This window comes from Piliocolobus tephrosceles, chromosome 6 (genome assembly GCF_002776525.5).
Source record: "Piliocolobus tephrosceles isolate RC106 chromosome 6, ASM277652v3, whole genome shotgun sequence".
NCBI lineage: Eukaryota > Metazoa > Chordata > Mammalia > Primates > Cercopithecidae > Piliocolobus > Piliocolobus tephrosceles.
In genome coordinates, this window is record NC_045439.1 from 98,549,688 (window position 1) to 98,562,417 (window position 12,730).

The 12,730-nt window shown below is 45.5% G+C and overlaps 1 protein-coding gene across 11 annotated transcripts in view; it reads right to left on the reverse strand.

The window, feature by feature from the left end:
* Window positions 1-12,730, reverse strand: part of NTRK3 (neurotrophic receptor tyrosine kinase 3) — a 390,942-nt gene that overhangs the window by 267,256 nt on the left and 110,956 nt on the right. For all 11 annotated transcript variants that reach the window (XM_026448340.1, XM_026448342.1, XM_026448338.1 and 8 more), the window contains one exon: window positions 9,646-9,714. In XM_026448340.1, the coding sequence (XP_026304125.1) occupies window positions 9,646-9,714 (69 nt within the window). The remainder of the gene's footprint in view (window positions 1-9,645; window positions 9,715-12,730) is intronic.

Here is a 12,730-nt window from a genome sequence, read left to right on the forward strand (position 1 = left end):
AAGAAAGAAAGAAAGAAAGAAAGAAAGAAAGAAAGAAAGAAAGAAAGAAAGAAAGAAAGAAAGAAATCCACCCCACTTAATGCAACTGTCTAAGAGATCCTTTTAAGGAGACACCAGTGGCTCACACCTGTAATCCCAGCACTTTGGGAGGCTGAGGCGGGCAGATCACGAGGTCAGGAGATCGAGACCATCTTGACTAACACTGTGAAACCCTGTCTGTACTAAAAATACAAAAACAAAAAATTAGCCGGGCGTGATGGTGTGCACCTGTAGTCCCAGCTACTGAGGAGGCTGAGGTGGGAGAATGGCCTGAACCCAGGAGGTGGAGCTTGCAGTGAGCCCTGATTGCACCACTGCACTCCAGCCTGGGAAACAGAGCCAGATTCTGTCTCAAGAAAAACAAACAAACAAACAGACATCAGCTCGAGATGCTCCTCTTCTCAGAACCCTCCAATGGCCTTCCATCTCACTGAAAATCAAAGTTAAAGTCCTAAATAATCTGCACCATTCTCCATCATCTCCCTGACCTAATCTTCCCTCACTCCCTCCTCCTCTTCAGCCACACTAACCTCGGTGTCTGAAAGGTCACCTGCTTGACTGGTTTGTTCCTACCCCAGGACCTTTGCACTTGCTGTTTCCACTGCCTGCCATGCATCTCTACAAGGCTGGCTCTCTCAGTCTAATACTGCCCAGTCCCTTGCCATGCTATATTTGTCTTTCTAGAATTTATCACTACTGGCATCACTTCAAATATTTATTTTTAATTAGTTTGTTTGTCTGTCTCCCTGAATAAAAATTAAGCTCCATTGAGGTCAGCAACATTGCCTGTTTTGTCCATTCCCTAACCTAGAACTGAGCCTGGCATATAAATTCTTGTTAAAGGACAGAGAGAAAGAGAGAGAATGAGACTGACTGACTCCCTGGGGGAGTAGGTGGTTGTCTATTTCCAAGATATGCTCAAATCCCTTCCTGGGACCAGCTTTATTCTTCCATAAATTCAATAAATTCTTAATAAGCACCTGCTCCATAATTGGCCATGGGCTGAGTACTGCTGACACAGAGATGAAGAAGACAGTCGCTGTCCTTCAGGAGCACTCAGCCTGGTGAAGAAGAATGTTTAATAGGGGAAGAGTCACCTTCAAGGACCTCCTTCTCCACTGATTTTCCTTGTGATTTGAAGCAAGTCACCTCCCCTCTCAATGGGATTATTAAGGAGAGGATGAACAGCATTAATCAATCCAAAACTCAGAGTAAAGAGCACCAGATAAATCTGAATGCTTGGATCATTAGAGGAAACATGATTCTCTTTCTGGACCATCAAGGAGATGAATCTGTTGGAACGCAGAGGGAGGGGCACTTGGGCACACCCCACTAAGACCTAGGATATTTTTGACAACTGGCAAACTCCAAAATAGTTAAACATGCATCAAAATTAATCAGCTTTCAGGAAAATGTGAGGCCCCTGGGGAAAGGAATCAGTGCTTTCTAGTTACTAGGACACCAGAGGCAGAATGTGTAAATACCCCTACATGGTATCATCCTCTTAGCCTAAAAGTACTCTCTGCACAAGGTACTCTGTCAGAAAGGTGAAGGAAAAGGAATGAACTCTTACTGAGCCATTTGCTTCTTACAACAACCCTGGGAGATGGCCAGAACTGCAAGGAGGGAGGGGCCCTCTCTGATGTTTGGAGGGGTTAAGTCACATGTGCAAGGTCCTTTGGCTGGTGTGCAACACAGCACAGTTTCAAACCTCAGTGTGCTGGACTTCAAAACTCATGTACTCTCCACCCCATCTGTCATGTGCAAGGCATTGCTGGGTGCATGGGAGAAGCAGAGCGGAACAAGCTAGGAGCCCTGACTTCAGGAGCTCATGTAGGCAAAGACCAGGTTGGCGGGGGGAGGTGGCACGGAGGCTGGGGGTAAGTAGAAGGAAGTAACAAAGGCAAAGGGAAGTTGAAAGCAAGGTGTGAAAACAGAAAAGAAAGGCTTAGCAGGACAGAGAATGTGTTGAGTGCTGGGAAACAAAGCTGGAAGGGCCAGTGGAAGCCAGATACTAGAGAACTTTTACTGCCACATCAGGAAATTTGGAATTTATCCAGGAGGCAGGGGAAAACCATTGAGGCCTCTAGAACTGGAGAACAATATGAACAAAGAAGTCTGTAAAAAGAGAAATCCAACAATAAAGTACAGGATAAGCTGGAGAAGAGGAAAACTAGAGACTGAGAAGCCAGTTAGGATTACTTATAAACACAGGATCAACATGTACAGTTGCGTAGTTTGAGCATTTCTCAAAGTACTCAACCAAAGGGATAAACAGAGGATAAAATCCACTCTGCACACTCTTGGCCAGACCCAGCTGTAACCCTGACCCACAGCTACATGCATCCAGATGGGGCATCTTTTCTAACTCACACATAGGCACCATATAGACTGGCAGGGTCCAGGTCAATTCTCAAACTTTTAGTTTCAGAACTCCTTTCACTCTCCCAAAAAATTACTGAGGGCCTCAAAGAGCTGTTGCTTATGTGAGTCATATCTATCACTATTTACCAATTAGAAATTAACACTGAGAAAGATGTAACACTCCAGAATACATTAGCACAAACTCCATGCCTCATCAAAGCCATGATGTTATCGTGTCCTGTGGCCTCTGGAAAACTCCACGGTACGCTCATAAGAGGATGAGAGTGAAAAAGGCAAACAATGGCTCAGTGTTACTATGAAAATAGATTCTACTTCACGGTCTCCTGAAAAGGTCTTAGGGCCCCCCAGGATACCCTGGATCACCGCTTGAGAACTGCTGCCTAGTTAATACGGGCCTAGAGTGGAGTGAGAAAAACTGGAGAGAGGGAAGAGAAGATACAGTAAACATCACAAGGAAGGCAAAATGGCAGTGGTGTTTTGTAGGGGATAAAAGAAGAGGAAAAAGTGAAAGATGACCCCAAGATTTTAAGCTCCAAGAGACAGGAAATCAATGGCAGGGAGAACTGTCTTCGGTTCAAAACAGAAGAGAAAGAACCAGCGAAAAGGTAGAGAGGACACATTAGAAATGAGGTTGGGAGGGGGGTGAGGCTGGGGAGGGAAAGATCAAGGTCCTAGAAGCAGAAAGGGAAGGATGAGGTCAAGAAGCCTTGGAGGTGTTGCCTTGGGGTTATGTCAAGATGCCTGTGTGGCTGGACATGAGACACAGAAAATGGAAAAGGTAGGCAGGAAAAAATGGGAGGGAAGTAATAGACATTATAGGATCATAATGTTAGCATCGCACTTGCCATAGTGCCAACACTAGACTAAATGCCTTCCACACATTACTTCACTTAACCCTCATGAAAAGGAGAGCAGAAGGTCAGAGGAGCTGCCCAGTGTGTGCAGGAAAGAGAGGCCGGAGGAGGTGGTGCGGTGTGGGCTCACACTGTGGGGGCTGCAAGGAGAGGCCTGGCCACCCTGCTGGAATGACAGGGAGGGTCCAGATGCTTGAATATATGCGAACTGAACCAGGTCAGCCTGGATTTTCCCAGCTGCTCACTTGACAAGATGCAGTCATTCATTATTAAGTAGGTGTAAAACTACAAATTATCCACCTGGGTGGAAAAGACTAGACAGGCAAGGCGCTTGGCTGCATTGCTGCAAGTCACACAGCACTTGATGTGGTGCTGCCTCCTGTCTGGTCCCTGCACTGCTGCACATCCCAGCATCTCATAGCCCCCCAAAGGCAGACAGCATCAGAATGTCCTGAGGCTGGCCGGAGAATTAGGTGAGATGTTTGGGATGTGCCAAGGATGCTGCTAGGCAAAGGCTTTGTACAAATTTTCTGCTTCCTTCCATCCTTTCCCCCCAGGGTCCTGCTTACAGGACCTGATCCAGCAGCTGGGATGCACCCTGAAACCTGGTCCTTTGTTCCAATTGAGTTTACGGGAAACTGCAAAAGACCTGTGGGGCTTTCCCCCCATCCCTCTGGACCTTCCTCCAAGAGAACAAGACACACACACAGCAGAAAGCATTTTGAGTCTTAAAACAATGACACCCTAGACAGCCCACTGAGCAAATCCACAATCGTCTATATCTGGACAAGAGAGGATTCAAATGGTGAGGTGGGCAAGAAGCAAAGACCACCACATCCTAAGTCTAAATGATGCTGTCCATCCTGTGTCCCTCCTCCCATTGAACTAGGTCTCAAGCAGGGGAGCCTTTAGCCAGGCCTTTGGGGGCAGTCCTGTGGAACCTAAAGCATGGCTTTCCAAGCTTCATGAATAATGCAGGTGGTTCCATGAATAATACAGCAGCAGCTGCTGCAAGGCAAAGCTTACCAACATCCAGCCCTTGCCCCAAGATGGCCTGGGGTGTAATTGCAGGGCCCTGAGGGCTCCCCACAGATTAGCTCAGCCCCATGTGAGCTTGTAAGGATAGGCACTTGGCAGCACAGCCAAGGCCACCACTGGGTATTTAGAAAACACTGATTCCCTCCGGTCATCACTCTAGTGGTTTTCTTCTTCCCTGCACAGCATCAACAATGCCAGTGGCAGTCCTGGGGCCGGGCAGTGGAAAATGAGGAGGGGACCCAGCTCAGCCAGGACAGCCCTGCTGTCACCCAGTACAGGATCCCCAAAGGATGAAGACATCAGCACAGGCCTCTTTGAGATAACAACAGTCAGATGGTAGGAAAAGCACACAAACCAAAGATCTGAGTTCGGCCAGCTGTGTCATTTCGAGTGAATATACTGGGTTTAGTTGTGTCCTCCAAAAAGATATATCCAAGTCCAACCCCTAGTACCTGTGAATGTGACCTAATTTGGAAATAAAGTCTTGGCAGATGTAATTAAGTTAAGGATCAAGGGATAAGATCACTCTCAATTTCAGGTGGGCCTTAAATCCAATGACTGGTACCCTTAAAAAAGAAAGACATGCTGGGTGCAGTGACTCACATCTGTAATACCAACATTTTGGGGGACCAAGGCGGGCAGATCACTTGAGGCCAGGAGTTCGAGACCCACTTAGCTAGCATGGTGAAATCCCATCCCTACTAAAAATACAAAAAAATAAATAAATAACTGGGCATGGTGGTGCACGCCTGTAATCCCAGATACTTGGGAGGCTGAGGTAGGAGAATCACTTGGACCTGGGAGGTAGAGGTTAGAGTGAGCCAAGATCACACCTCTGCACTCCAGCCTGGGCTACAGAGCAAGACTATCTCAGAAATATAAAATGAAATAGAAAAAGAAAGAAGATGGAGATTACAGACAAAGAGACAGGGATGGCAGGCATATGAGATGGAGTCAGAGGTTGAAGTGATGCTGCCACAAGCCAAGAAACACCAGGAGCCCCCAGACGCTGGAAGAGGCAAGGACGGGTTCTCCCACAAAGGCTTTGAAGGGAGTATGGCCCTGCCAACTCCCTTATTTCAAACTTCTAGCCTCCAGAACGGTGAAACATTAATGTTCTATTGTTTTGCTTGTTTGTTTGTTTTGTTTTGTTTGTTTTTTGAGACAGAGTTTGGCTCTGTCGCCCAGGCCAGAGTGCAGTGGCGCGATCTCAGCTCACTGCAAGCTCCGCCTCCCAGGTTCACACCATTCTCCTGCCTCAGCCTCTTGAGTAGCTGGGACTACAGGCACCCACCACCATGCCCGACTAATTTTTTGTATTTTCAATAGAGATGGGGTTTCACCTTGTTAGCCACGATGGTCTCGATCTCCTGACCTCGTGATCCACCCGCCTCGGCCTCCTGAAGTGCTGGGATTACAGGCGTGAGCCACCGTGCCCAGCCTCTTCTATCGTTTTAAGCTAGCAAGTGTGTGGTAATTTGTTAAAGCAGCCTAGGAAATTAATACAGCAAATAACTTAACTCTCTAAGGTTCTCTTTTAACACCAGTAAAACGGGGATCATTGTGTTCAACCTTCCTTCTTCACAAATTTATTAGGAGGATTCATGATAACGTATGTTAGCATGATTTGGGAACAAAAATAAACTACTAAGAGGCCAGAAATGATCACTATAGTAATACTATCAGTAACATTATTGTTTAGAGACGTCTCCAAGAGCTGTGGAAAGTTGTCACAGCCAAGACCGGGAAGAGAAATGCACCAGGACCAGCCCAAACCCATCCCCGCTACTGAGTTAATATTTTACCAAGTCGATTAAATCTTCAAATGATACCAGAGGTAATTATCACTTTCCTCTAAAAGAAAATGAAATACTCCAATCTATTTTAATCACGTCTGCTCCGTGCATGCAGGGTATTCAGAGAAGCCTGTTCAAGATAAATTAAGGGTCCTTGGGGCACTGCTGGAGTGTTTCTGTGCTGTGGGTCTACATCCTCTGGGACCTCTTGCCATTGCGTAAACTGTATCTTGAGATTCAGAATCTAAGCTTCTTTTCTTCCTAATTCATTCTTTATCTCTAAGACAATCAATCTCTCTGATTCTTGCTCTGATTTTTCGACAGACAGCTCCAATCTTCTCCGCAAGCAAAAAAAAAAAAAAAAAAAAAAATCATCTTGCCATAACCAGAAACTTCTGAGAGCACTGCACAATGCCAAGTCAAATTTTTCCAACCTGTGCCACTGAAACCATGCTGGCTACTCCAGGGCAGGTCATGGAAGATGCTTCCAATTCACTCAATAAGAGGCACGCCCCTCCCCCCCGGACAGAGGGGAAGTCATGAGCCAGGGGCTTGGTCAAGACCATCCCCCTCATCCCACAAAAATAAATGGGAGAAAGTAGAGGAAGGGTCTCGGTGCACTGCAGGAACTCTGAGATGGTAACCTGTTTGTTTGTTTTTTTCCTTTGATTCCATTCAAGGGACCCGCCATCTTGAGAGGGGCTTCTGGAAGGAGAGGCTGAGCATGCAGGGTGTGTCGCTTGAGTCAGGTGAAAGAAAGAGCATCAGCTTTGGAAACAGCAGATCAGATCACGGTAGTGATAATAATAAAAATCATAACACTCATTCCCAGATGTAACACTTACTAGCCATGTGATCTTGAACTAGCTGTTTAACTTAGCCAAGCCTCAAATCCCTCATTTGTAACACTGGTTATATTGCTACCTCCCTGTGGGATTGTTCCAAGGATAAGACAGAACCTCACACACATGAGGTGCTCAAGATGTGCCTCTTCCTTCTCCTTCTGCCCTACTGGAAATGTCGTGGACACTCAGACCTTCCATTCTTATAGCAAGGATCCTCTACTGGGCGAGGGGCTGGTTGAGGTACAGCAGAGGTCCTTAATGATGGAAAGAAACATGCTAAGGAATTGCTGTGCACCCTCTACCCCTTCTGTCCCTGCAGAGGGTCACTTTAAGTCTCACACTTCTGGTCTGTGGCTTTCCTGGCTCCACAATGCACTGAGCCCTTTCTCCTCCAGGGCCAAAATTCTTTCTTCCTGGAAATACCCAACCCATCCCCACACCCCAGCCCACAGGCTCCATCGAGCAGACCCTGGCAGTCTAGATGGCTCATGGCAGATGGCGCCATGTGGACTAATCAGGAAGTCAGACAAGAAAATACTACCCCCTCTTCCATTTGCCAGGAACTGGGATTGTTTGGATTTTAATCATAGCCACAGCTAAGAGCCAACACGCTGCCCCTCCAGCCAAAAGATAAATTTTTCTCTCTCAAGATTCAATTCTTCCTCAAAAACTAGACCCCTACCAGGGCGATTGCTCCTTAGAGGGGGGGCTTCTTTATTCTCCAATATAATTTTTTCTTAGTTAACAATATGACAGAAATAAAATGCACCATGGACATGGTGGCACTCACACACTGACTCACACTGGAGGGAATGTCTTCATTCCTCCATAAGTCATATCTAGCTCACTGGTGTATTGATCCCAGGCAAAGATGAATGCAGAATCCCATGATCCTCTGGGAGAAATCTGACGTTTTCTTTAAATATATATCCACGGAATGACTGTTTCTAAAACTCCACGAAACAGGTCACCAGGGCAGCAGCACACCATTGATTTCACATCCAATAATTTTTTAGAAAGAGCACTGACCATTTTCTCAATAACTCAGCCAACAGCAGACTCCCTATGTTCCCTGGAGAGATGCCATCCTTGGTCTCCTGAAGATGAAGGGGGTACGGGTTCCAGAATAATTACATGCAAGACACCCAAGAAAGAGATCCCCCAAGGCCCTCAGTCAGTTCTAGGGTAACTTAAGAAAGACCACAATCATGTCTTTTTTTTTTAATTATTGTAGAATAGGTCCTTGTCTTGGAAACAGACTGAAAACATTGGGAGATAGTTGAGCACAGTGGTCAAGGCTTTGGGTCCACACCCTGCCACTATTCAGTGAGTGACCTTAAACAGGATACTTAACCTTGCTAAGCATCTCAGTGTCCTCCAAAGTGAAGTGATAGTGATAATTCCTACTTACGGAATTGCCTTAAGGATTAAAGTAAATTAAGTGTACAACTTAATAGATTGCTTGGCACAATGCCTGGCACAGAGGAAGAACTCAGAAATCAGTGTTAGTAGTAAATTGTAGTAGTCATGTTAATTTATCTTTTCCACCTACAGTATACAAGGTCATCATGGGGTAATAGGTTATTGGGATGCTTGATGTAAAGCATCAAGATCTGGGTCTGAAAAGGTAAGGTTTTGACGCATCCATGAAGTCAGGTCTTGCTAGGTAAAGGGAGAACAAGTTGAAAGGCCAACAGCATAAGCAGAGGTCCAAGGTCATTGCCTCTTGGTAGAGTAAAGCAATCTGCATTCAGTGAATTTGGATCTGCGTCACCAAATAAGAGGGAACACATGAGTGGTGTCTCTGGAACCCTGACTCCCTAACTTGATCCATGCCTCAATTCCTTTTCAATTTATCACTTGATTTATACCCTCAACATAATATGATGTCCTTCATGCACAGAGATGACCCCGATGACTCACTCATCAACATGAGTTATTTTTTCCAGCAGTGGTCACGAATGTTCACTCATCCAGCCTACATCTGTTTGTGCAGAATGGCTGGCTGGGATAGGGGTGCCCTGATCAGCCTTGGACCACAGCAAGGCTAAGCAGTCCACATGCAGATAGAAAAAATATATGGCCTCCTCAAACCCCTTGGCATGTCAATACTCAAGCCAAATATGCTGAAGATTATGAGTGGTGAAAAGACACGTACTTTGAAGTCAGAAGGTGTGGGTTCAAGTCCCAGCTTGGCTAGTCCCTAGAAATGTGGTCTTAGTTGAGTCTCACATGTCTTTCTAGGGCTCAGAATCCTTACCCATGAAATGCAGAGAATAATAATATCTACCTCTTATGACTCTTATGATGATAAATCTAAGGTTATATAAATGAAAGCATGCTTAATAGTCTGTAAAGTTATATATTATGAATGTTATTTATTATAAATTCTTTATTATAAATATCTATACTATTATAACTAATTACCTACAGATCACAAAACTAAGTCATGATAAGAGAAGAGACTCCTGTCTTCTGAAATTGATTGTGCCCAGAAAGAGCATCAGAAGTCAAGTGACAGGGTTAATTGCTCTCACTGAATATGGTACATTCTATGTCAACCAACCCAAGAAGGCTCTTCAAGTAGATGTATGCTCAGCCTTTAGGTAGTTCCATTGCTTGACACTTCTCCCCATTCACCCATTACCAGCACTTCAGTACCTGGACAGTCTTTAAAACCAAACTTACAATTCCCGAAGACTCAGCGTCTGGAAGAGCTGCCACGAGAGTGTGGTGAGCCGGTTACTTGACAGGTTTCTGCAAGATTGACAAATAAAGGCAAATTTTTAAAACAAGTCTGGCACAAATAATGCTCTAGGTAGTGAACTTAGTCATTTCACTGGAGCCTGGCTATGTTTTCCCTCTTCTTCATTCTGTAGGCTAGTGATACATCTGCTAATAGTTGAGGCCATAGATCAGGTTTGGATAGGCTTCTGAGGCCTTTTAAAGGGCAAGACTTTACAAATCAAAGAAACCATTAAATTATTATGGTCATTTTCCCATATGCCCTTCCCACAATAAAAGTTTACAGAGCCTTTGTGAAGCCATCCTTCTCTAAGAGGACAGGGAGTTCTCAGGGTAGATAAGCCCACTAGCATTCTTAACATGCACACAGGTCGAAAAATTCTGCAGGTCACCTACAATTCCATTTAGCCAGTGTCTCTCCCAGCAAACATGCCCACCAATGATCAAGACATCAGCCTTTTGTTCACACGTCTTTTCTCCTCCTAATGGCTATTTAATTGTTCTCATTAGGATGTACAGGGGAAAGGAGCAGCCATTAGTCTTCTGGATAAAAGAAGAAACACGCCCACAGTTACTACTTTGCCAGGCTCAGCAAACAACTTTTGATGTGATAACAGCCCTTAAAGGCAGCAGTTAGACACTGCTAGAATTGAAGTGGCATCCCAGGAACAATGTACTCATCTATTGATGGGAACAAATGGCAGTGCTGATTCCATTTAGGTAAATATCTATCCACACAAACACGATGTGTGTATACTTGTGTCTATTAAACCTGTAGGTACTAAAGGCAAACACAGACTCTTGTTTATACACATACATATGCTTACACACACACCTATATTTAGATGACTTCTACAATAAATATTTATTGAGGCTCCACTGAGGAATGAGGGGGTTGATCATTGAGGGGGAAGGGAAGTTCTCTCTGGAATCTTATATTCAAGTTAGAGATGAAAGGCAGAAGGAAGAGTATCAACACCGTGATGTAAGTAACTGACACAGGAGTGGGAAGGGCTCAGAGAGAGGTACCTTCTGAAAAGGTAGCATTGGGCCTGAGCCAAGAAGAAGAAAGAGCTGAGTACCAAGGGAGGAGTGTTTCAGGCAGTGGAAGTAGCAAATGTCAAGGCCTGAGAGATCCAGGGGATCAGGAAGGAAGTCAGTCAGGAATGACTGAGGAGTGCTTTGGGATAAGTGGGAGAGGGATTCACGCCACACTTGCTGGCCATGGGGAGGAGTTTGGATTTGATATTAAAGAGTGGTGGGAAGGCATTGGATGGTTTTCAGCAGAGAAGTGACATAGTCTAATTACCATTTTTAAAAATAGAAGGCCAAGACTGGAAGTTGGCAGGCCAGTTAGGAGGCTGCTACAGTCTTCCAACCAAGAGAAGAGAGTGGAAATAATCAAGTTGATGGATCAAGATAAGTGTTAGAGGTAGAGCTGCCAGGGTTCCTATTGGATTGGATTTTGGAGAGGAAAGAGAACTGAGTGGCCAGGTGAATGGTGACATCATTGAGTGGCCAGGTGAATGGTGACATCACTGAATAGAATGAGAAAGCCTGCCAAAGGATCACATGGAGGTGATGGGATAGAGACCTTCCCCTTGCAGATATTAAGTTTGAGACATTGTTAGCTATCCAAAGAGAGAAGTCAAATCGCCTGCTGGATTCCTGGGTCTAGAGTTCATGGGAGAGGTTGAGGCTGGGTAAGATCACATAGGGAGAGAGTCTACCCAGTTCACAACAGGGTAGACACTAAAATACAAGAAAAACCAAAGGGACATGGCTTCCCCTTCTTACTGGATGCAGCCTTCTTTGGTGAGGTGGCTTGGTTCTAACTCAGCCTGAACTGGCTGGGTCCCTGAGACAGCCCATTACTGTGCAGGGGAGGCAGTCTTATGCTGGGGGTGCAGGTGACTGGAGGAGAAGGGAAAGAAACGTAGGTAGATGTCTCCCAAGTTTACTGTTCTGCTGTCTTCCCTGTACCCAGCGCTCTCTCTGTTCAGAGTTTTTAAGCCTCTAGGATAGTCCCCATGGCCCTACACTGTCACCAACCTCCTCTCTGCAGGCTGAGACCTCTGTTATGACAGCATATGCTCACTAAAAGCCTATACACCTAAGCCATCCATCATGCTCAGCTTCACAAAACCCCTAATGACTATACATCTTATTCTTACAAACTTTCACTATTCCTCCACCGATCAGAAAGAAAGGTGTGATAAAAGAACTGCAGTGATGACCACCTGAGGACACCACCTGGGCAAAGCCCCATGGAGCAGCCCAGCTCCTGCTCAGAAGGGTGGAGCTGGAGACCAGACACACACTCCCACTGAGTCATGACCCTATCCTAATAGACCAGAAGCTCAAACTTCGGGTTCAGGACAACAGGATTTGGTACCGCTCTGAGTCTCCATTGCCATTAGGCTGTATGAGGTTTTATTAAATCTAAGTGTTTGATTCATCTAGGTAGAAATCTTCTGTTTTGCTTTATTTTGCCTGGTTTACTCTATGCACAAGAGCATCACAGCAGCAAAAGCTGGACAAGCCCCCAACTTTCAAATCCACGAGGTAATCCCTGCGGCACTTTGGGAAGGTGCCTGTCCCCTGCCTTTAGCTCCCTACCCCTCTCCAGTGCCTCCCTGAACAAAACCCATGGTTCTGAAGCTGAGAAGCTGTATCCAATGGGCAGTTGGCAGTCAGAAAGCCCAGACTTATTGAGCCCTGAAGAACGTGCCCCTGGTAAGGTACAAAAGCAACTGGTGGGAACTAGCAATCCAGCAGACAGGAACAGCCCAGGTGAAATGGGCAGCCTTGCCCATCTCTGAGGGAGGAGCAGGCAGGGAGCCTGCCAGGAGTCCTGGGGAACCCGAGGCAGAGAGCAGGCTGCCAGTGATGTCCTCTCACAAAGGTCATGCTTTGCTACATTAGGCAGAAATGTCAAAAGAAAATTGGATTCTGAAAGAAAGAAAATAACAGACATTCTGGGCAAATAAAGAATAAGAAATAGTATTATTGCCTTATTACAAGTTAG